At 43.9% G+C, this 26,006-nt stretch overlaps 1 protein-coding gene across 1 annotated transcript in view; it reads left to right on the plus strand.

Moving 5' to 3' along the window:
* Positions 1–25,424, plus strand: part of LOC143767635 (uncharacterized) — a 104,191-nt gene extending 78,767 nt beyond the window's left edge. The window contains exon 13 of the mRNA XM_077256076.1: positions 21,986–25,424. Within this exon, the coding sequence (XP_077112191.1) occupies positions 21,986–23,361 (1,376 nt within the window). The 3' untranslated portion in view covers positions 23,362–25,424. The remainder of the gene's footprint in view (positions 1–21,985) is intronic.
* The last annotated feature ends 582 nt before the right edge of the window (positions 25,425–26,006 follow it).

A 26,006-nucleotide genomic window follows, 5' to 3' on the forward strand; every position in this document is an offset into this window, starting at 1 on the left:
AATTCAAACGGCGCTCCTTCCCTTCCGAGCTTTGCCGTGCGCCCAAACAGTGGTTCCCCCACTGTATGGGGTATCTGCGTACTCAGGACAAATTGGACAATAACTTTTGTGGTCCAATTTCTCCTGTTTCCCTTGGGAAAAAAAATTGCAGGCTCAAACATCATTTTGTGGAAAGAAAAAATGATTTTTTTAATTTTCACAGCGCTACATTCTAAACTTTAGTGAAACAATTGGGGGTTAAAAGTGCTCACCACACATCTAGATAAGTTCCTTAGGGGGTCTTCTTTCCAAAATGGTGTCACTTGTGGGGGTTTTCACTGTTAAGGCACGTCAGGGGCTCTCCAAACACGACATGGGTTCCGATCTCAATTCCAGCCAATTTTGCATTGAAAAGTCAAATGGCGCTTCTTCCCTTCCGAGCTCTGCCATGCGCCCAAACAGTGGTTTATCCCCATATATGAAGTATCAGCGTACTCAGGACAAATTGCTCAACAACTTTTGGGGTCCAATTTATCCTGTTACCCTTGGGAAAATAAAAAATTTGGGGCAAAAAGATCATTTTTTGTGAAAATTAATATGAATTTTCCAGGACGTCATCCTGGCAGCACCCTGGAGGACGTCCTCCTCCCCTTGCTGGGACAGGAAACACACGAGTTTAAAAGGTCATGTCCCTCCCCAATCCTCAGTGTTTTTCCTGTCCCTGCAAGGAAGGGACGCACGAGTGAAAGCTGCAAGCTTACCAGAGCTCAGGGGGATCGTGCGGCTTGCCAATACCCTTCCCCCTGTCAAGAGGCTCGGGGCAGACACCCTCCGGTGGGAGGTCCCTCTGCTCCAAAGACCAGGAGTGGACGAGGCTCCTGGTGACAGCCGCTCCTCCCGGTGGGAGGCTCTCGGCTGCGGATGCCATCCATGCTGTGTGCGGCTCCCAGCGAGCAGCGTGGTGTCCAGCACGGCGTCTCCAGACGGAAGTTCAAGGACGCGTCACTTCCGGTTTGCGGCATCCGTTACCGTCACTTCCGGTAACGCTGCATGTGAAGGGGAAAGCGTGCGTTCCAGTGTAGACCGCATAACGGCTGAAGCGCTCCTGATCCGGCGCTACGAGCTGCGGGGACCTGCTACCCTCATCATGGATGCAAGTATGCAGGTCGAGGAGGTGGTAAGTGCGCATAGCGCAGACCCCTATCCGCACGCAAGAGCAGGCTTACCCCAGTGCTTATCCCTATCTTATGTCATTTAAGGATAAGGGAACCCCTGCTGGCCCCTCTGGTACCTCTGGTCAAGTTAAGAGATCTGGCAAGGCCTCGGGGAAATCTGCTAGATGCCCTATCTGTAATACGAAGCTCCCGGATTCCCATGGAAAGACCTTATGTGCAGTTTGTACGTCTAGGGTTGTGAGGGACGAACAACCTGCATTACTATCCGAGATGAGATCCCTTATACGTGAAGAAGTGCAGGCTTCTTTGTCTAGTATGGTGCAGAAGTCCAGCCCTATTCCCAGCCACAAGAGGGCCAGACGGGAACGAGACTTAAGAGAACCAGAATTTACTTCTGAAGACAAGTCTGACTCAGAAGACTTCGTCTCAGAAGAAGAGGGCGAGCTTCCGTCAGGAAGCCAGGACCACCAAAGGAAATATGTATTCCAGGCAGAAGAGACGAATGATCTCGTGCAGGCAGTACGATGCACCATGCAAATAGAAGAGACACCTAAACCACAATCCAGGAAGGACCTGATGTTCAGGGGACTTATGTCACGTCAGCAGACTGTGTTCCCGGTTAGTGAACATATTAAGCCCATGATACTGGAGGAGTGGAAAGAAGCGGAACGCCGGCTGGTGTTATCCAAAGACTTCAAAGCTCGTCTGCCGTTTGAACCTGAGGACGTAAAACTTTGGGAAGAAATTCCTAAGGTTGATGTTCCGGTGGCTAAAAAGACAGCCATACCATTCGAGGACTCTTCAAGCCTGCGCGATCCCATGGATAGAAAGACTGACATACTTTTGAAAAGAGCCTGGGAATCTTCCGCAGCTCTAATAAAAACCAACATAGCAGCTACTTCGGTAGCTCGGTCTATGTACCTTTGGATGGGTCAATTAGAAGAGCACCTGTCCAATAAGACTCCGAGATCTGAGATCCTAAAGTCCATTCCTATTATGAGGTCCGCCACGGCCTTTCTGTCCGATATGACTGCTGAGTCAGTCAGATTCTTGGCTAGAAGTGGTTCTCTATCCAACGTGGCTAGGAGGGCGGTCTGGCTAAGATCCTGGTCTGGGGATAGTGCTTCTAAATCAAAGCTATGTTCAATTCCCTTCTCCGGAGCACGGGTATTTGGGCCCCCTCTAGATACTATCCTAGAGTCAGCTTCCGATAAAAAGAAAGGGTTTCCGGAGGAGAAAACTAGGAAACCTCAGTCCTTTCGGAGGGGATTACCTTTCCGAAGACAGTCTGACTCTAGAGGAGGTAGATCCCATAGAGGATCCTATAGGGGCTCCCGTAACCAGGGCAATAGAAACAGAAGTTTCTTTTTCAGTCCCTCCTCAAAATCTAAGCCGCAATGACGCCACACTTATAGGGGGAAGGCTCCGCCACTTCGCGCACAAATGGGCCCGAATCACTCAAAACAAGTGGGTCCTTCGGACAGTGTCAGAAGGCTACCGTATCGAGCTTTACTCCCCTCCACCAGACAGATTTATCGCGCCTACGGTTATAATGCGAGACTCCCCAATGATGATAGACCTAGAGGATATGCTCTCCTCAGAGGTCATAGTGCCAGTACCACCTCTGGAAGTAAGCCAGGGTCATTACTCCTCCCTTTTCTCCATAGCAAAACCATCCGGCGAATCTCGCACCATAGTAAATCTGAAGCCTTTGAATGCCTGGGTAAGGTACAAGAGGTTCCGTCTGGAGTCTATTCGATCGGCTATTCTTCTCATAGATCAGAATGCCGTGATGTGCACTCTCGACCTGAAGAGTGCCTACTATCAGGTCCCAGTCCACCCCTCATCTCAGAAACTTCTGAGGTTTGCGGTAGTTCTGCCGTCCGGGATCTGTCACTACCAGTCCAGTGCCTTCCGTTCGGCCTTGCCTCAGCACCTCTTATCTTTACAAAGCTGGTATCAGAGATTGTCGCTTTCCTAAGAAATCAGGGGATCATAATAGTCCCATATCTCGACGACTTCCTCCTGGTAGCAAGAACGCCAGAGATTCTATCAGACCACAGGAACCGAACCATTTCGGTGATGGAAGAGTTAGGATGGGTCATAAATTGGTGGAAATCCGACCTGACTCCAGAACACAGGAAAACCTTTCTGGGAGTGTATCTGGACTCGACAAACAGAATATCCCTTCTACCCGAGACCAAGCTGGAAGCAATACAGTCCCAAATTCGGCTCCTTTTAAGACACAGGGGGTCAATAAGAGCGGCCATGAAAGTCCTCGGCCTAATGACGGCCTGCATTCCGTGTGTAAGATGGGCTCCGTTCCATTCAAGACCACTGCAGAAACTAATCCTTTCCAAATGGGACAGACGCCTGTCTTCTCTGGACAGTGCTTTAAGGCTATCTCCTCTGGTAAGAAGGTCTCTCCTTTGGTGGACAGAACCGGAAAACCTAAGGAAAGGAGTATTATGGTCTGCCGAACCCCATGTAGTAGTTACTACAGATGCCAGCGCCTGGGGCTGGGGAGCTCACTTAGAAGACAGGTTCCTTCAGGGGAGATGGCCGGAGGAGGTCATGAACAGCTCCTCCAACTTCAAAGAGCTGTACGCTGTTTGGGAAGCGTTGAGAAGGAACCGCCATATCCTAAGGAATCGCCATGTCAGAATAATGTCCGACAATGTGACAACAGTCTCTTTCCTGAAGCATCAGGGAGGCGCAAGACACCATCCGCTTCAGGAATTGGCGGAGAGGATATTTCGGTGGGCAGAAAGATCAGTCCTATCCATTTCAGCGATTCACCTGGAAGGCTCCCAGAATGTCATAGCAGACTACCTCAGCAGGAAAAGAGTGTTTCCAACAGAATGGGAACTCAACCAGGACATCTTCCAGGAATTATGTCTGCGCTGGGGAACTCCTTGTATAGACCTATTCGCAAGCAGGAGAAATTCGAAGGTCTCAAGATTCTTCTCACTGAACCCTCGGGATCTTCCAGGAGGGATAGACGCTCTGAGCCAGGTCTGGACAGAACCTCTATCATATGCATTCCCTCCTCTGGCATTAGTCCCGGCTGTTCTCAGGAAGATCAAACCGGATCAAGCTCGTGTCATATTGATTGTTCCATACTGGCCAAGAAGGAGCTGATTCTCCCTTCTACTAGAGCTGGCGATTGCGAATCCAGTAGAGCTTCCCCTCAGACCGGATGTTATCCACCAGGGTCCGGTACTTCACCCAAACCCAGAGAAGCTCTGTCTCTCAGCATGGATCCTGAAGGGCTCATCTTGAAGGCAAAGGGTCTGTCGAGCCGAGTGATGACTACTATCAAGTCCAGTAGGAAGCCTGTTACATCAGCAATTTACCTGAAGATCTGGAAGCGATTCTGTCTGGAAGGTGGCAGGTCTGAGGTTGCGGCAGGCACTCCTGACTTACCCAGAATCCTGGATTTCTTTCAGGCTGGGTTTGACAAAGGTCTCAAACCTAGCACCTTGAAGGTGCAGATCTCGGCACTTAGCTCCTTTCTTGACTATCCCCTAGCTTCTCACCCATGGATAGTTAGATTTATTAGAGCCACACAGAGGTTGCGCCCTACTATTAGACATTTATCGCCTTCCTGGGACCTTAATCTGGTCCTCAGGTTCCTCTGTAAAGACCTCTATGCTTCTACTGATATGCCCATTTCGGTCCTTACTCGTAAAACGGCATTTCTAGTGGCAATTACCATGGCTAAAAGGGTGGGGGAAATTCAGGCCCTGTGTACTAGGGACCCGTACCTCCAAGTTAGAGACGATTGCATAATTCTTAAACTGGACCCCTTGTCTATTCCAAAAGTAGGAACAATTAAAAATAGAAATCAGGAAATCGTGTTACCATCCTTCTGCGATAACCCCACTAATGCTAAAGAAAAGGCCTTACATTCACTGGATGTCAGGCAGGCGGTCCTAGACTACCTGGCAGCCACCAGCTCTTGGCGCATTGAACCAAATTTATTCATTCTGTATGGGGGAAAGAATAGGGGCAAGAGGGCCTCTAAGGCCTCTATCGCACGTTGGATCATGTCTGTGATCTCTGAGGCCTATCAGTCACAGGGGGTCCCTCCTCCAGAGGGTCTCCATGTACATTCTACTCGGGGGATAGCTACTTCTTGGGCAGAGAGGGCAGGTGCTTCTCTAGAACAAATTTGTAAGGCTGCGACATGAGCCAGTGCCAACACCTTTTGTAAACACTATAAACTTGATGTTTTGTCTGGTCAACATACTGCATTTGGGAGAAAGGTTCTCCAAGCGGTAATCCCACCCTGAGGAGGTGCTTTGGTACTCTCCAGGGTGCTGTCAGGATGACGTCCTGGAAAATAGGTATTAAGCTTACCGTTAATGATGTTTCCAGGAGTCCATCCTGACAGCACTAGTAGTACCCTCCCTCTAATATTTATATCATGTTTTGTTAAACCTGGCACGTATGTAACATGTTCCTAACGTATGATGTAATATGTTTGGATTCAATGTAATATGTTTTGTTGTCATTAAACTTGTTCCTCTGCATATCCTTGTAGCGGTTCTTGTTACAACACTGAGGATTGGGGTGGGACATGACCTTTTAAACTCGTGTGTTTCCTGTCCCAGCAAGGGGAGGAGGACGTCCTCCAGGGTGCTGTCAGGATGGACTCCTGGAAACATCATTAACGGTAAGCTTAATACCTTTTTTTTTTTTTACGGCTCTACATTATAAACTTCTGTGAAGCACTTGGAGGTTCAAAGTGCTCACCACACATCTAGATTAGTTCCTTAGAGGGTCTACTTTCCAAAATGGTGTCACTTGTGGGGGTTTCCACTGTTTAGGCACGTCAGGGGCTATCCAAACACGACATGGGTTCCGATCTCAATTCCAGCCAATTTTGCATTGAAAAGTCAAATGGCGCTCCTTCCCTTCCGAGCTCTGCCATGCGCCCAAACAGTGGTTTACCCCAACATGTGGGGTATCGGCGTACTCGGGACAAATTGTACAACAACTTTTTTTTGGTCCAATTTCTCCTGTTACCCTTGGTAAAATAAAACAAATTGGATCTGAAGTAAAAATTTTGTGAAAAAAGTTAAATGTTCAATTTTTTTTAAACATTCCAAAAATTCCTGTGAAGCACCTGAAGGGTTAATAAACTTTTTGAATGTGGTTTTGAGTACCTTGAGGGGTGCAGTTTTTAGAATGGTGTCACCTTTGGGCATTTTCTGTCATATAGACCCCTCAAAGTCACTTCAAGTGTGAGGTGGTCCGTAAAAAAAATGGTTTTGCAAATTTTGTTGCAAAAATGAGAAATCGCTGGTCAACTTTGAACCCTTATAACTCCCTAACAAAAAAAATATGTTTTCAAAATTGTGCTGATGTAAAGCAGACATGTGGGAAATGTTGTTTATTAACTATATTATGAGATATAACTCTCTACTTTAAGGGCATAAAAACTAAAAGTTTGAAAATTGCTAAATTTTCATAATTTTCGACAAATTTTTGTTTTTTTCACAAATAACTGCAAGTCATATCGAAGAAGTTTTTACCACTATCTTGAAGTACAATTTGTCACGAGAAAACAATGTCAGAATCACCAGGATCCGTTGAAGCGTTTTAGAGTTATGACCTCATAAAGTGACAGTGGTCAGAATTCTAAAAATTGGCCCTGTCACTTAGGTGAAAACAGGCTTCGGGGTGAAGGGGTTAAGTATGTGACAGCAGCCAAACATAAAAACCCACTATAAATAGTAAATCAAACTCCCCTTTATCACCCCCTTAGTTAAGGGAAAAATAATAAAATAAAAAAATGGTTTTAAATCCATTTTTCCGTTGGGGTTAGGGTTGGGGTTAGGGTTTGGATTACATTTACGGTTGGGTTAGGGGTGTGTTAGGGTTAGGGGTGTATTGGGGTTAGGGGTGTGTTGGGATTAGGGTTAAGGGTATGTTCGGGTTAGGGGTGTGGTTAGGGTTATCATTAGGGTTAGGGGTGTGTTGGGTTAGGGTTGGAGTTACAATTGAGGGGTTTCCACTGTTTAGGCATATCAGAGGCTCTGCAAACGTAACGTGACGCCCGCAGACCATTCCATCAAAGCCTGCATTCCAAAACGCCACTTCCCTTCCGAGCCCCGACGAGTGCCCAAACAGTAGTTTTCTCCCACATATGGGGTATCCGTGTACTCAGAAAAAATTGGACAACAACTTTTGGGGCCAATTTCTCCTGTTACCCTTGGGAAAATACAAAACTGGGGGCTAAAAAAATCATTTTTGTGGGAAAAAAATTATTTTATTTTCACTGCTCTGCGTTTATAAACTGTAGTGAAACAATTGGGGGTTCAAAGTTCTCACAACACATCTAGATAAGTTCCTTAGGTGGTTTAGTTTCCAAAATGGGGTCACTTGTGGGGGGTTTCCACTGTTTAGGCCCATCAGGGGCTCTCCAAACGCGACATGGCGTCTGATCTCAATTCTAGCCAATTCTGCGTTGAAATAGTAAAATGGTGCTCTTCCCTTCCGAGCTGTGCCGTGCACCCAAACAGTGGTTTACCCCCACATATGGGGTATCGGCATAGTCAGGACAAATTGGACAACTTTTGCTGTCCAATTTCTCCTGTTACTCTTGGGAAAATAAAACAAATTGGATCTGAATTAATTTTTTTGTTAAAAAAAAAAAAAAAAAGTTCACTTTTTTTAAAACATTCCAAAAATTCCTGTGAAGCACCTGCAGGGTTAATAAACTTCTTAAATGTGGTTTTGAGCACCTTGAGGGGTGCAGTTTTTAGACTGGTGTCACTTTTTTATATTTTCTATCATATAGACTCCTCAAAGAGACTTCAAATGTGATGTGGTCCCTAAAAAAAATTGTGTAGTAAAAATGAGAAATGGAGTGGTTTTTTTTTTTAGATTTGGCTATCTTAGGAGGATATCTGTTTGTGCAGGTAAGTATTACTGTGCAGAATTAGGCAACTTAATAAAAACCAAATATATTCCCATCTCACTTGTTTATTTTCACCAGGTAAACCAATATAACTGCACAAAATTTTGAAATAAACATTTCTGACATGCAACAACAAAACCCCAAAAAATTAGTGACCAATATAGCCACCTTTCTTTATGATGACACTCAACAGCCTTCCATCCATAGATTCTGTCAGTTGTTTGATCTGTTTACGATCAACATTGCGTGCAGCAGCCACCACAGCCTCCCAGACACTATTCCGAGTGGTGTACTGTTTTCCTTCCCTGTAGATCTCACATTTTATGAGGGACCACAGGTTCTCTATGGGGTTCAGATCAGGTGAGCAAGAGGACCATGTCATTATTTTTTCTTCTTTGAGACCTTTACTCGCCAGCCATGCTGTGGAGTAGTTGGAGGCATGTGATGGGCATTGTCCTGCATGAAAATCATGTTTTTCTTGAACGATATCGACTTCTTCTTGTACCACTGCTTGAAGGAGTCTTCCAGAAACTGGCAGTAGGTCTGGGAGTTGAGCTTCACTCCATCCTCAACCCGAAAAGCTCCCACAAGTTCATCTTTGATACCAGCCCATACCAGTACCCCACCTCCACCTTGCTGGCGTCTGAGTTGGAGTGGAGCTCTCTGCCCTTTACTGATCCATAAAGATCCACACAACAGAATGACTACAGGGTCAAAATAACGTATCAAAATTTATAATTAAACATATTAAATCCAACAATAAATCAAATGACAACGTATAATAGAGAGTATGCAAAGAGTAGAATAATGCCTTAGGGAATGCCGCACATGTCAGAACAGATCCAGACACTGGAGGGTTAAATGAAGAAAAAACGAGCTATAGCCTCACATATGGGCAGAAACCGTTTCATCATGTAAGACCCAGGAGAAACCTAGGGTTAACAGCTATTAATGCCCTACCATATCTGTGCTCACTGCCAGAGTGAATCACCATGGCACCATGCTGGAATCCGGTAACCGCCGCACGATCACATCAATACCATAATTACCTGTAGATAGGCGATACCAGGCACCAATCCCCCAATGACCCGGTCCGTCCGCCCCGACGCGCGTTTCGGACCTTCCTTCTTCCTAAGGGGGCCTGCTATCCTATGTAATGTCCCACCTTATATACCTACACCGCAAGATGCCGGCCAAAACAGCGTGGTTGTAAACCGGAAGTCGCGGACCCGACCCGGAAGTGACGCGCGCATCTCCCCGGAAACCATGACGCCAGCCGACGTCAGCGTCACATGACGGCAGGTCCTGTAAGGACACCAACCGCCATGACAAAACGCCGAAGGCCGGCCGGGGGCACAGCGCCAGAGAGAAAGGCGCGTAGAGGTATGGGTGCGCCACCTGGCACAGCAGTGCAGACATAGATGTAATCAGTCGGTGCAGTCTCTTATTAAACCCAAAATACCATAACCAAATAAACAATGTCACAAATACACAATTAAAAGACTTAAATTAAAACAGAACAAAACAAATATTGCACCAAAACAAACATCTAACAATATTAAACTAAATCACAGATAACTTAATATATGTCAAGACAATAGGACATTATAGCATAGGACGATATCCGTTCATTCTCATAATGTCTTTAATAGGATTAACTCCGTCATTTGTCCATTAGCATCTTGACACTAGAACTTCAGTAGGATAGGAATATAAAGGAGACATACAGGAACTATAATTAAAATATAAAAAATGTTAAAAACAAAACGCAGGGTAACAATAACAGCATCCATAGCGCCAAATATCCAGATAGTCACTAATCAAATGGGTAATACACAGAGGATAAAAATTCATAGGAATGGGGCAAAGCTCACATTTTCGTTAAGCCCAGATGGATGGACCGTATTCAAGGTCCAAATCCATCTGGACTCCAATTGGGCCAAACGCTTTGAGATCCCACCACCGCGGATACCGGCATCTATTTTATCAATCCCCCGAAATCTGAGGAGGGCACCTGTTGTGAATTCTGTTCTTGGGCTCCCAAGGCTATAAGTGGTACTGCTGCTGGCTTTGGATCGCAGCATTTATCAGGTGTGTCCACTTAGTGCAATTCTGACTGGGCTATTTAGTCTTGCTAGATTTTTTAGTTAGTGCCAGTTGTCAATTGTTCCTGGAGGATTCACATCTCTGCCTGGTTTCTCCTGCTATGCTGTCCAAATCAACCAAGATAAGTTCTGGCTTTGCTTTTGCAGTCCACATGCTGTGGGCTTAATAGTTCAGTGCATTTCTATGTTTTGTCTTGTCCAGCTTGGTCTGTGTAAGGATTTATACAGCCAAACTGGTATCTCTGGAGATGCAGATTTACCCCTCCATATCTTTAGTAGATGTGGAGACTTTGGTATTTTCTGCGGTGGATATTTTCTAGTGTTTTAAAACTGACTGCACAGTACTCTGTCCTGTCCTTTCTATTTAGCTAGAATTGGCCTCCTGTTATGATCCTTAGTGGCTTAGGATCACAAATCTGACCAGCTAAGTAAGAACATAGGACGAGCTCTGGGGATGTGGTAACTGGACTGACCGCAATCCTGATCCTAACCGCACACACTATAGGCAGCCGTGGAACGTACCTAGAAATCCTAGACGTCTCTTCACAGCCTGAGAAACTAACTACCCCTAGAGGGAAATAAAGCCTCACTTGCCTCAGAGAAATAACCCCAAAGTATAGAACAGCCCCCCACAAATAATAAAGGTGAGTAAAGGAGAAAGCACAAACGCAGTTATGAAAACAGATTCAGCAAAGGAGGCCCGCTAATCACTAGATAGACAGAGGACAGCAAAGAGTCTATGCGGTCAGTACAAAACCCTATCCAAAAAGTCCAGCTGGATTAAATAGGCCCCGCATAGCAGGAAATTGAAACAGCTGAACCCAGCCAAGACCCGCCATATGGCTAAAGGCCACCAGAGGGAGCTCAAGAACAAATTCACAACAGCCTCCTTTGCTAAATCTTGTTTTCAGTCTGCGTATGTAATTTCCCTCTCCTCTCACAGTCAATATTTGTGGGGGGCTGTCTATCCTTTGGGGAATTTCGCTGAGGCAAGATAGTTTTCCCGTTTCTATATTTAAGGGGTATTTAGTCCTCCGGCTGTGACGAGATGTCTAGGCAGTGGTAGGTACATTCCACGGCTACTTCTAGTTGCGGTGTTAAGTTCAGGGTCTGCGGTCAGTACAGGTACCACCTTCTCCAGAGGACGCCTCATGCTGCTCCTAGGCCACCAGATCATAACAGGCACCGTCAGTTATGATACTCTTTGAAATGGCGGGGAAGAGTTTTTAACATGGATGTGTCAGATTCAGTAGCTGCTGCCATAATACCACGTACGTGCTCCCTGACCCGTATTTTAAACTGCCGTGTCGTCATACTTACATAGATTTTACCGCACGGGCATACGGCATAATATATTATATTTCTATCAATACACGTAATCCATTTTTTGATATTAAACTGACGTGATCCCTCAGCATTCTTAAATGTGTTACATCTATCAATATTGGAACACGCAACGCAATGGCCACAGGGAGCACACCCATATTTCCCCGCCATATCATCCAAAAAGGTTGTAATTCTCTCACTTACATAGTGACTGTACCAAATGGTCACACAGATTTTTGGATCGCCTTGCTGTGACGGATGCCCTCTCAGAGAGAGATCTAGAAATTACCTGATCCGCTTTTAAAATGTGCCAAGATCTCTCCAGCGCCCTTCTCATATGAGGAAAGTGAGAGTAAATCTAAGAAGTTTCCTCCCCTGACATCGTGTCCAAATGTGGACCTCTTTGTTCAGATTGTAACCAAGGAATTTAGAGAAATTCCACGGTATATCCATTGTGATAATCTGTCTAAGAGGGAGAGGGAGCGTCTGCGCGTCCTTCAGAAGTTACCTTATGTAGAGTTTAAACCGGCGGACAAGGGGGGTAATATTGTGGTATGGCCTAAGACCCTCTATGAAAAGGAGGCCTTTCGCCAATTACACAATACCACATGTTATAAAAAGCTTACATTTAACCCCTTGTCCGCCTACTCTGCACAGTTATCATCTATTATCAACAAGGCAAGGGAGGTGGGGACAATTACTAAGGAGTTGGCAGCGGCACTGCTGGTGACAGAGCACTGTCCCCACCTTCTATCTGTTACCTAAAATCCATAAGGACGCGCAGACGCCCCCTGGTCGTCCCATAGTGTCAGGGAGGGGTGGCTTCTTGGAAAACATCAATAAATGGATCGACTCTAAATTACAGCCTTTAGTCGAGGGTTTGCCATCGTTTTTAAAGGACACTGGCGAGTTACTAAGACAGGTGGCCGGTATATGTTTGGATGAGGATATGATGCTGGTTACGGGGGATATTGAGTCCCTTTATACCAGCATCAGACACGAAGATGGACTAAGGGCGGTTACATTTTATTTGGGTACATCTGACCTGCCGAAAGACATTATAGAATTGGTGATCCAGCTGTTGGGTTTTACTTTGACGCACAATTTTTTCGTCTTTAAGGGGTGCTTCTTCGACGATATATTTCTGATCTGGCAGGGGTCCGAAGTGGACCTCTGGGACTTCATGGCGTCACTTAATAATAACACATTGAATATATATGTTACCTTTAAATATGATACTAACGCCGTGGAGTTCCTGGATGTCATGCTCAGACGGGATACACATGGTGAGATACAGACTGATATCTTCCGAAAACCAACAGCCACTAACATGCTACATCCTCCCATCCTGCCCATATGGTCCAATCCGTTCCCACCAGACAATTTTTACGTCTTCGGAGGTTGAGTTCAACAGATGCAGATTTTTATAGACAAGCAGAGGATCTTAAGGGCCGACTAATTGAGCGCGGTTATAGCAAACGTAAGATAAAGAAGGCTTATAATAGAGCAAGATTTTCCATCCACTCGGCATACACTGCTCTGACACTAGGAGAGGTAAAAGAAATGAGGAAGTTGTCCGATTCGTTACTAAATTTCACTCTCACTTTCCTCATTTGAGAAGGGCGCTGGAGAGATCTTGGCACATTTTAAAAGTGGATCCGGTAATTTCTAGATTTCTCCTTGAGAGGGCATCAGTCACAGCAAGGCGATCCAAAAATCTGCATGACCATTTGGTACATAGTCACTATGTAAGTGAGAGAACTACAACCTTTTTGGATGATATGGCAGGGAAATATGGGTGTGCTCTCTGTGGCCATTGCGTTGCGTGTTCCAATATTGATAGATGTAACACATTTAAGAATGCTGAGGGATCACGTCAGTTTAATATAAAAAAATGGATTACGTGTATTGATAGAAATATAGTATATTATGCCGTATGCCCGTGCGGTAAAATCTATGTAGGTATGACGACACGGCAGTTTAAAATACGGGTCAGGGAGCACGTACGTGGTATTATGGCAGCAGCTACTGAATCAGACACATCCATGCTAAAAACTCTTCCCCGCCATTTCAAAGAGTATCATAACTGTGACGGTGCCCTCCTCAGATTTCGGGGGATTGATAAAATAGATGCCGGTATCCGCGGTGGTGGGATCTCAAAGTGTTTCGCCCAATTGGAGTCCAGATGGATTTGGATCTTGAATACGGTCCATCCATCTGGGCTTAACAAAAATGTGAGCTTTGCCCCATTCCTATGAATTTTCATCCTCTGTGTATTACCCATTTGATTAGTGACTATCTGGATATTTGGCGCTGTGGATGCTGTTATTGTTACCCTGCGTTTTGTTTTTAAAATTTTTTATATTTTTATTATAGTTCCTGTATGTCTCCTTTATATTCCTATCCTACTGAAGTTCTGGTGAAAAGATGCTAATGGACAAATGACGGAGTTAATCCTATTAAAGACATTATGAGAATGAACGGATATCGTCCTATGGTATAATGTCCTATTGTCTTGACATATACAGTGGGGCAAAAAAGTATTTAGTCATTCAGCAATAGTGCAAGTTCCACCACTTAAAAAGATGAGAGGCGTCTGTAATTTACATCATAGGCAGACCTCAACTATGGGAGGCAAACTGAGAAAAAAAAATCCAGAAAATCACATTGTCTGTTTTTTTATCATTTTATTTGCATATTATGGTGGAAAATAAGTATTTGGTCAGAAACAAAATTTCATCTCAATACTTTGTAATATATCCTTTGTTGTCAATGACAGAGGTCAAACGTTTTCTGTAAGTCTTCACAAGGTTGCCACACACTGTTGTTGGTATGTTGGCCCATTCCTCCATGCAGATCTCCTCTAGAGCAGTGATGTTTTTGGCTTTTCGCTTGGCAACACGGACTTTCAACTCCCTCCAAAGGTTTTCTATAGGGTTGAGATCTGGAAACTGGCTAGGCCACTCCAGGACCTTGAAATGCTTCTTACGAAGCCACTCCTTCGTTGCCCTGGCGGTGTGCTTTGGATCATTGTCATGTTGAAAGACCCAGCCACGTTTCATCTTCAATGCCCTTGCTGATGGAAGGAGGTTTGCACTCAAAATCTCACGATACATGGCCCCATTCATTCTTTCATGTACCCGGATCAGTCGTCCTGGCCCCTTTGCAGAGAAACAGCCCCAAAGCACATGATGTTTCCACCACCATGCTTTACAGTAGGTATGGTGTTTGATGGATGCAACTCAGTATTCTTTTTCCTCCAAACACGACAAGTTGTGTTTCTACCAAACAGTTCCAGTTTGGTTTCATCAGACCATAGGACATTCTCCCAAAACTCCTCTGGATCATCCAAATGCTCTCTAGCAAACTTCAGACGGGCCCGGACATGTACTGGCTTAAGCAGTGGGACACGTCTGGCACTGCAGGACCTGAGTCCATGGTGGCGTAGTGTGTTACTTATGGTAGGCCTTGTTACATTGGTCCCAGCTCTCTGCAGTTCATTCACTAGGTCCCCCTGCGTGATTCTGGGATTTTTGCTCTCCGTTCTTGTGATCATTCTGACCCCACAGGGTGGGATTTTGCGTGGAGCCCCAGATCGAGGGAGATTATCAGTGGTCTTGAATGTCTTCCATTTTCTAATTATTGCTCCCACTGTTGATTTCTTCACTCCAAGCTGGTTGGCTATTGCAGATTCAGTCTTCCCAGCCTGGTGCAGGGCTGCAATTTTGTTTCTGGTGTCCTTTGACAGCTCTTTGGTCTTCACCATAGTGGAGTTTGGAGTCAGACTGTTTGAGGGTGTGCACAGGTGTCTTTTTATACTGATAACAAGTTTAAACAGGTGCCATTACTACAGGTAATGAGTGGAGGAAAGAGGAGACTCTTAAAGAAGAAGTTACAGGTCTGTGAGAGCCAGAAATCTTGATTGTTTGTTTCTGACCAAATACTTATTTTCCACCATAATATGCAAATAAAATGATAAAAAAACAGACAATGTGATTTTCTGGATTTTTATTTCTCAGTTTGTCTCCCATAGTTGAGGTCTACCTATGATGTAAATTACAGACGCCTCTCATCTTTTTAAGTGGTGGAACTTGCACTATTGCTGAATGACTAAATACTTTTTTGCCCCACTGTATTAAGTTATCTGTGATTTAGTTTAATATTGTTAGATGTTTGTTTTGGTGCAATATTTGGTTTGTTTTGTCCTGTTTTAATTTAAGTCTTTTAATTGTGTATTTGTGACATTGTTTATTTGGTTATGGTATTTTTAGTTTAATAAGAGACTGCACCGATTGATTACATCTATGTCTGCACTGCTGTGCCAGGTGGCGCACTCGTACCTGTACGCGCCTTTCTCTCTGGCGCTGTGCCCCCGGCCGGCCTTCGGCGTCTTGTCATGGCGGTTGGTGTCCTTACAGGACTTGCCGTCATGTGACGCCGAAGCCGGCCGGCGTCATTGTTGCCGGGGAGATGCGCGAGTCACTTCCAGGTCGGGTCCGCGACTTCCGGTTTACAACCACGCTGTTTGGGCCGGCATCTTGCGGTGTAGGTATATAAGGTGGGACATTACATAGGATAGCAGGCCCCCTTAGGAAGAAGGAAGGTCCGAAACGCGCGTCGTGGCGGACGGACTGGGTCATTGGGGGATTGGTGCCTGGTATCGCCTATCTACAGGTAATTATGGTTTTGATGTGATAGTGCGGCGGTTACCGGATTCCAGCATGGTGCCATGGTGATTCACTCTGGCATTGAGCATAGACATGGTAGGGCATTAATAGCTGTTAACCCTAGGTTTTTCCTGGGTCTTACATGATGAAACTGTGTTTCTGCCCATATGTGAGGCTATAGCTCGTTTTCGTTTTTTCTTCATTTAACCCTCCAATGTCCGGATCTGTTCTGACATGTGCGGCATTCCATAATGCATTATTCTACTCTTTGCATACTCTCTCTTATACGTTGTCATTTGATTTATTGTTGGATTTAATATGTTGGTCGTTTTAACCAATAAACTATAAATTTTGATACATTATTTTGACCCTGTAGTCATTCTGTTGTGCGGATCTTTATGTATTTATATTTATGATAGGGGCGGTCAGTCCTTATTGCATGCACAGGGGACCCTTTAATTGTTTACTGGGATCCACTGTGAACTATGTGGCTCTGTTTGCTAGGGATTGTATATATACCTTTACTGATCCAGCCTCTGACCATCCATCTGGCCCATCAAGAGTCACTCTCATTTCATCAGTCCATAAAACCTTTGAAAAGTCAGTCTTAAGATATTTCTTGGCCCAGTCTTGACTTTTTATCTTATGTTTCTTGTTCAAAGGTGGTCGTTTTTCAGCCTTCCTTACCTTGGCCATGTCCCTGAGTATCGCACACCTTGTGCTTTTTGTTACTCCAGTAACGTTGCAGCTCTGAAATATTGCAAAACTGGTGGCAAATGGTGTCTTGGCAGCTTCATGCTTGATTTTCCTCAATTTTGTGCCTTTTTTGCCCAGCACACTTCTTGCGACCCTGTTGGCTATTTGCCATGAAACGCTTGATTGGTCGGTGATCACGCTTCAAAAGTTTAGCAATTTCAAGACTGCTGCATCCCTCTGCAAGACATCTCACAATTTTGGACTTTTCAGAGCCCGTCAAATCTCTCTTCTGACCCATTTTGCCAAAGGAAAGAAAGTTGCTTAATATTTAAGTACAACTTATATAGGGTTTTGATGTCATTAGACAACATCCCTCCTCATTACAGAGATGCACTTCACCTGATTTACTTAATTGGTAGTTGGCTCTAAAGCCTGAACAGATTGGAGTAGGACAACATGTATAAAAAGTATCATGTGATTAAAATAAAACTTGCCTAATTCTGCACACAGTGTATTGCCAAGAGCCACTGACACCCACACTCTAATAACCCCTAAGAGGTTTTACCATTAGTTACACTTTTTTTTATATTTTAAAAAAGACTGTTCAGCTTGATTATTTCAGTAGATGTGTTATTGTCTATAGTCACAGTTTTGCCTATCATCCTTTAACTTCTTTAACCCCTCTACATCTGGACTTACACACAGACCCCTAGGCTTGGGCCACGTTGAAACTTGCTTTTCTGTAGTATGAAATGGCAAGAAGAATAGTCAGGTAGTCGGGCCACAACTGGGAGGGCAGAGAAAAAATACAAAGTCCGAAGACTCAAGAGTAGTCAGCCAGGGTCACAACAGGAAACAAATGCACAAGCTGGGAGCTAAATACAGAGGACAGAACCAGAGTAGAACAAGCATTTATCTCGCAGCTTCCAGCAATATGTTTCGAGCTTTAGTAGGGTGCGATGATTTCCAATTGGCTCCAGAAACACACTCACCATAAATTAAGTAGGTTCTTCTCGCTATAGTATTGCCAAATACATTAAAATGGTAGAACTCCGGCTCATGATAGATAAATTAACGTTTTCTTGTGCTGAAACAAGAAAATCCACAATTTCGGATAATAGGCCCATATGATTACAGATAGGTTTAAATCATCAACATTTCGGTACGAATCTGTCTTTCTAAAGATACATCTGTTCAAAAAAATATCAAAATATTTTTCCAACGCTGCAGTGTGAAGCAAATAAAGAGGGGCAATAGATTGTGTGTCATGGAGCTGTGAGGTGGCAAAAAACCCAGTGTATGACCACGGCGACATGTGTGTTGTCGGCGCGCGGTGTGTGTTGCTGGCGACGAAAGAGACAAAAATGAAGCAGTGATTGGGCAAAAGCAACACAAATGTATTTAAAATAAAAAATGTACTTTTACTAACGGGCGAGGGGGGAAATGTTATGGACCTGGGGGGTGTGGAGCTGGGATGATTGGCAACGGGTGGATGATGAAGGGTTCCAAGGGAAGGGGTAACTAAACTTGTGGGGTCTGGGAGGTCAAGGATGGAAGTAGACACATTAGGAGTAGAAGCATGGGACGGGAGAAATGCATTGGAAGGGACAGGAAAAACTGGACAACAGACACATGTGAAGGTGGAGGTAGCACGACACTTCTGCTGCCACGAGTCCTTTAGCCTTTCTGTCAACATTTATGGGGCAGCTTGCTTTTTTTTTTGTCTCCTTGGGAGTGGTGGGGTCAGCAGGTCGTTCACAATGTCGGCCTGATGGTGGTGGTAGACAGCCGTGCAGAATCTTCAGGCTTGTATCGCTTCCATAATCTTGAGTACTGGACTTCTACTGCCCACACCTTCTTTTATAAGCTTTGTTTAGGGGGTGGCTTAAAACAAGTTCCTAGACATGTTTGCTCATAAAAACGCATGCGTACGTAAACTAAATCGTATGCAGGTCCGTGCATACGCATGCGTTCCCATAGACTGTTATGCGTTTATTTGATGCACTCCTTCCGCAAGCGTCCGCATGCGTATGGCGGTGGAAATTTGCTGCCACAAAATATTAACAAGGTGTGTCAGCCGTGCCCAGCCGCACACTGCGAAAATATGCATGCGTAACCAAATGCGGGCGAAAGCATGTATCTGCGTCTAAAATGTTAAAGATATGAAATCAAGACGCATGCGGCTGTATACGTCAGAAACGCTGCGGACACAACCGCAAATGTGAAACCAGCCTAAGGTGTCCATGTGAATTGTTGTCCACATGGCACATGGACCTTAATCCACCACTTGCGGGACCCTGGATTTGTAAAAACAGATGTATCTTGAGAGAGGCAGATTCGCACCAAAATATTGATGATTTAAACACCTCTGTATTCATATTGGTCTATTACCGAAATTGTCGATTTTCTTGTTTTAGCACAACAAAACGTTAGATATATTTTTATCGTGTGCCGGAGTTCTACCATTTTGATCTATTTACTTTTTACTCCAAAGCACCCATTCATAGTTACATAGTTATTAAGGTTGAAGGAAGACTTTAAGTCCATCTAGTTCAACCCATAGCCTAACCTAACATGCCCTAACATGTTGATCCCGAGGAAGGCAAAAAAAACCCATGTGGCAGAGAGTAAAGGTACCGTTACACTAAACGACTTACCAACGATCACGACCAGCGATCGTGATCGTTGGTAAGTCGTTATGTGGTCGCTGGGGAGCTGTCACACAGACAGCTCTCTCCAGCAACCAACGATCAGGTGAAAGACTTCGGCATCGTTGAAACTGTCTTCAACGATGCCGAAGTCCCCCTGCAGCACCCAGGTAACCAGGGTAAACATCGGGTTACTAAGTGCAGGGCCGCGCTTAGTAACCCGATATTTACCCTGGTTACCATTGTAAAAGTAAAAAAAAAAAACAGTACATACATGTCTGTCACGTCCCCCGCCGGCGTCCAGTGCAGGGCCGCGCTGCCGAGAGCTGTGTCAGCGCCTGCAGTAACAGCGGTGACGTCACCGCTGTGCTCTGCTTTACGGCCAGCGCTGACGCAGTGCAGGAAGCTCTCGGCAGCAGCGCGTGGACGCTGGGGGACGTGACAGACATCAGAATGTGAGTATGTAGTGTGTGTTTTGTTTTTTGTTTTTTTGTTTTTTTTTTTTACTTTTACAATGGTAACCAGGGTAAATATCGGGTTACTAAGCGCGGCCCTGCGCTTAGTAACCCGATGTTTACCCTGGTTACAAGTGAACACATCACTGGATCGGCGTCACACACGCCGATCCAGCGATGACAGCGGGTCATCAGCGACGAAATAAAGTTCTGGACTTCTAGCTCCGACCAGCGACATCACAGCAGGATCCAGATCGCTGCTGCGTGTCAAACACAACGAGATCGCTATCCAGGACGCTGCAACATCACGGATCGTTGTCGTTCTCGATGCAAAGTTGGTGAGTGTGAAGGTACCTTTAGCTCCACATTGGGGGAAAAAAATTCCTTCCCAACTCCACATACGGCAATCAGACTAGTTCCCTGGATCAACGCCCTATCAAGGAATCTAGTGTATATACCCTGTAACATTATACTTTTCAAGAAAAGCATCCAGTCCCCTCTTAAATTTAAGTAACGAATCACTCATTACAACATCATACGGCAGAGAGTTCCATAGTCTCACTGCTCTTACAGTAAAGAATCTGCGTCTGTTATTATGCTTAAACCTTTTTTCCTCCAGACGTAGAGGATTCCCCCTTGTCCCTGTCTCAGGTCTATGATTAAAAAGATCATCAGAAAGGTCTTTGTACTGTCCCCTCATATATTTATACATTAAAATAAGATCACCCCTTAGTCTTCATTTTTCCAAACTAAATAGCCCCAAGTGTAATAACCTATCTTGGTATTGCACACTCCCCAGTCCTCTAATAACCTTGGTCGCTCTTCTCTGCACCCGCTCCAGTTCAGCTATGTCTTTTTTTTTTATACACCGGAGACCAGAACTGTGCACAGTATTCTAAGTGTGGTCGCACTAGTGACTTGTATAGAGGTAAAATTATGTTCTCCTCATGAGCATCTATGCCTCTTTTAATACATCCCATTATTTTATTTGCCTTTTGTAGCAGCTGCCTGACACTGGCCACTGAATATGAGTTTGTCATCCACCCATATACCCAGGTCTTTTTCATTGACGGTTTTGCCCAGAGTATTAGAATTAAGCAGATAGTTAGACATCTTATTACTTCTACCCAAGTGCATGACCTTACATTTATCCCCATTAAATCTCATTTGCCATTTATCAGCCCAAGCTTCTAGTTAGTTTACATAAATCATCCTGTAATATAAAATTGTCCTCCCCTGTATTGATTACTCTGCAGAGTTTAGTGTCATCTGCAAATATTGAAATACTACTCTGAATGTCCCCTACAAGGTCATTAATAAAAATGTTAAAAAGAAGAGGGCCCAATACTGACCCCTGTGGTACCCCACTGCAAACCGCGACCCAGTCCGAGTGTGCTCCATTAATAACCACCCTTTGTTTCCTATCCCTGAGCCAGCTCTCAATCCACTTACACATATTTTCCCCTATCCCCATTATTCTCATTTTATGTAACAACCTTTTGTGTGGCACCGTATCAAAAGCTTTTGAAAAGTCCATATACACTACATCCACTGGGTTCCCTTGGTCCAGTCCGGAACTTACCTCTGGATTTTGCTGGATTGGTTTATGGAAGCCATGTTGCTTTCTAAAAAGCCATTGAGCCACTAATATTGTAGAAACCTGTTTTTTCCATTGACAGATGATGGACCTGAGTGGGGACTTGTGTTTTTTGTAAGATAAGTAGAATTTTTTTATTGGTAGTATTTTTTGCTACATAACAACATTGTTTGGTGGCTTTTTATTCCATATTTGGGAGGCAGAATGAAGAAACAGTCGAACATATCATGCTCTCCTGGTTCATCCTATGATGTTTTCTATTAGACTGAGAACTGTCATTTTCTTGGTGAATAATTCAAATGTTTTATATAATTTTCCATTTTCACTGACAGTTTAAATAGAAATGTTCAAAAATATTAAGTTTGAGGATATTTATTAATTGAAAAATAATTGGTTTTATTTTTGGCAGATAACTGTACTAGGAGATCAGAGGGACAGCTGACATCTTCAATTTTTAAATCTGATAATCTTGAAATCCCACAGGATACAATTGAAGTGAATGCCATTACTGCAGATATACCATCATCCCTTCACAGCAAAGATCTGTCATCTGATCCTTTGAAACAGGTCCTGTCTTCTGATTCATTACCGACTACTAAGGAAAATAAAATTAGTAAAATAAGCATTAAAAAACGAACTGCTCCTAAATCAAAGAAGTTGATTTCACCTTCAGAATATGGAAATATTTTTCCCCTTGAAAAGTCTTTTCTGAAACATCAAATAATTCACACAGCAGACAACAGATTTTCTTGTTCCAAGTGTGGGAAATGTTTTAACCAGAATTCAGATTTTGTTATACACCAGAGAATTCACACAGGGGCGAAGCCTTTTTCCTGTTCAGAATGTGGGAAATGTTTTAGCCATAAATCAGATTTGCTTAAGCACCAGAGAATTCACACAGGGGAGAAGCCTTTTTCCTGTTCAGAATGTGGGAAATGTTTTAACCGTAAAACGAATCTGGCTAGCCACCAGAGAATTCACACAGGGGAGAAGCCTTTTTCCTGTTCAGAATGTGGGAAATGTTTTAACTGTAAAACGCATCTGGCTAGCCACCAGAGAACTCACACAGGGGAGAAGCCTTTTTCCTGTTCAGAATGTGGGAAATGTTTTAACCGTAAAACGAATCTGGCTAGCCACCAGAGAACTCACACAGGGGAGAAGCCTTTTTCCTGTTCAGAATGTGGGAAATGTTTTAACCATAAATCAGATTTGCTTAAGCACCAGAGAATTCACACGGGGGAGAAGCCTTTTTCTTGTTCAGAATGTGGGAAATGTTTTAACCATAAATCAGATTTGCTTAAGCACCAGAGAATTCACACGGGGGAGAAGCCTTTTTCCTGTTCAGAATGTGGGAAATGTTTTAACCATAAATCAGGTTTTGTTATACACCAGAGAATTCACACAGGGGAGAAGCCTTTTTCCTGTTCAGAATGTGGGAAATGTTTTAACCATAAATCAGGTTTTGTTATACACCAGAGAATTCACACAGGGGAGAAGCCTTTTTCCTGTTCAGAATGTGGGAAATGTTTTAACCAAAAATCTGTTCTTGATTGCCACCAGAGAAATCACACAGGGGAGAAGCCTTTTTCCTGTTCAGAATGTGGGAAATGTTTTAACCAAAAATCTGTTCTTGATTGCCACCAGAGAAATCACACAGGGGAGAAGCCTTTTTCCTGTTTAGAATGTGGGAAATGTTTTAACCATAAATCAGATTTGCTTAAGCACCAGAGAATTCACACAGGGGAGAAGCCTTTTTCCTGTTCAGAATGTGGGAAATGTTTTTAACTGTAAAACGCATCTGGCTAGCCACCAGAGAACTCACACAGGGGAGAAGCCTTTTTCCTGTTCAGAATGCGGGAAATGTTTTAACCGTAAAACGCATCTGGCTAGCCACCAGAGAACTCACACAGGGGAGAAGCCTTTTTCCTGTTCAGAATGTGGGAAATGTTTTAACCGTAAAACGCATCTGGCTAGCCACCAGAGAACTCACACAGGGGAGAAGCCTTTTTCCTGTTCAGAATGTGGGAAATGTTTTAACCATAAATCAGATTTGCTTAAGCACCAGAGAATTCACACGGGGGAGAAGCCTTTTTCCTGTTTAGAATGTGGGAAATGTTTTAACCAGAAATCAAGTTTTGTTATACACCAGAGAATTCACACAGGGGAGAAGCCTTTTTCCTGTTCAGAATGTGGGAAATGTTTTAACCAGAAATCAGGTTTTGTTATACACCAGAGAATTCACACAGGGGAGAAGCCTTTTTCCTGTTCAGAATGTGGGAAATGTTTTAACCAAAAATCGGTTCTTGATTGCCACCAGAGAAATCACACAGGGGAGAAGCCTTTTTCCTGTTTAGAATGTGGGAAATGTTTTAACCAGAAATCAAGTTTTGTTATACACCAGAGAATTCACACAGGGGAGAAGCCTTTTTCCTGTTCAGAATGTGGGAAATGTTTTAACCAGAAATCAGGTTTTGTTATACACCAGAGAATTCACACAGGGGAGAAGCCTTTTTCCTGTTCAGAATGTGGGAAATGTTTTAACCGTAAAATGCATCTGGCTAGCCACCAGAGAACTCACACAGGGGAGAAGCCTTTTTCATGTTCTTAATGTCGGAAATCTTTTACACTGAAATGGTATTTTCTTAAATGGGTTGTTTTCATGTTTGGCCTTATTAAAATAAAAAAATCTTCTTCACCTTCCGTGCCAGTACTGTTCCAGCGATATCAGCAATCGCGTTCCTGGGGCTCATATGAGGTTGTTACATCAAATCAGGCCTGTGCCCAATCAGTCCCAGCTTCACTGTCCCTGCCCTCAGACGTATTGAACATCAACAGGAAGCCAGGGCTACAACTTCTCTTTGACTTACACTTGTTTGATTTTGCCTGAAGGTGAGAACAGTGAAGCCAGTGCTAATTGAAAGCAGGGCTCACGTGACATAATAACCTGAGCCCCTAAAATGCAAGTGCTGACACCGCTGGATCTGCGCCAGCATGGGAGGTTTTGTCACGATACTATAAATATGCCATATTTTGAGATACTTCTAGAAGGTTCCATGGCTTTACAGACACGCTGTGGGCTTTCTGCCCCCCCCCTCTCTTCCCCCCAGCTGCCTGTGGGTGAGTACACTTTTCCTCTGTGTGCCAGCTCTGTGTAATTCAACCACTGTGTAATTTAAACCACTCATCCCCCTCCCTCCGGATACAGCTGGTTGATGGCAGTTGTAGAAATGTGCTCTTTTGTTCATGTAAAAATTTAATAGTAGGGAATAACTTGACCCCAATTAGTGATAGAGATATAACAGTTACATATTCTGAATGTTCACCAATTGACCTACACACCAGTGCGTTTTTTAATTTCCCATGCCAACAGAATCTGAGATAAAGACTTCTACTTAATCGGATCATACACCTACTTCAAGTTTAGACCTAAATGGAAGCTAACCTTGTGAGAAGACATGTAATACTTTCGTCATCACTCTACAAGGTTTTCAGCTTAAGCTACGAGGGATGTATTTTAATAATGTTCTGAGTCTCTTTGGAAAGTAGACGTGCATTCCTTAAACCACTCAGTGATTTCATGACCAGGGGTATAAGACAGTGCGACCTCATTTTGCTTCAGTCTTCGCCCAGGGAGCAAGCTAAGAGATGCTCTGTGATGCATTGTGATGTATCTCCCCTCCCCCGCACCACATGGCCAGCCATGATATAAGACAAATGTAAATTTATTTTCATCTTTAATCCCTATTGTGTAATTTTCTGTACATACGATAATTGTCTTATTTTATAATATCTTTTATATACTTTTGTAAACACTGCCTAATTGTTTTTGGAGTAAAAGTTATATTTACTAGTGTTGTTTTCCTTGCTCTAAAACATACTCTAAGTCCTCCAACCTAAGCCAGTGCTACTGATTAGGTTGGCTCCTGAAGCGGTATTAATCGTAGTAATAGGAGCTGGTGGAAGTGTCCTGAGCTTTTGGGGAAGCTGGCAGCGACGGATGGCTTTGATAATTATTTTTCCTGCTTGAGTGGGAGTAGTTATATCGCCCTCGCTGCAGTGTGCCCAAGAGCCAGTACATGGCAAGGCAGCCTCACCGGTGACTAATTATCCTAGGTGCAGTTCCCTGTCTGACCTGAGGGTAAAGGGGACGCCAGAGAGCTGCAAGTTCCAAACCAGAAGTGGGATATAAATAAATCCCCTAAAGAAAGGAACTGGGAGAAAGGAACTGTGTTTTGTTTTTATTTTTACAGGACTAAACATGAGGAATTAGAAGTCAAAATCCCACACAGCGAAGAAGACATTATCATACCTAGAGTGTGAATTACTGGAAAATATGTTGTTGACCATCAAAAATAGCTCAGAGTAGCAATATACGTTATTGACAAATTGCACAAAGACATAGAACAGCCAGACGTATTATTGAATGAGAA

Source organism: Ranitomeya variabilis, chromosome 4 (assembly GCF_051348905.1).
Source record: "Ranitomeya variabilis isolate aRanVar5 chromosome 4, aRanVar5.hap1, whole genome shotgun sequence".
Taxonomy (NCBI): domain Eukaryota; kingdom Metazoa; phylum Chordata; class Amphibia; order Anura; family Dendrobatidae; genus Ranitomeya; species Ranitomeya variabilis.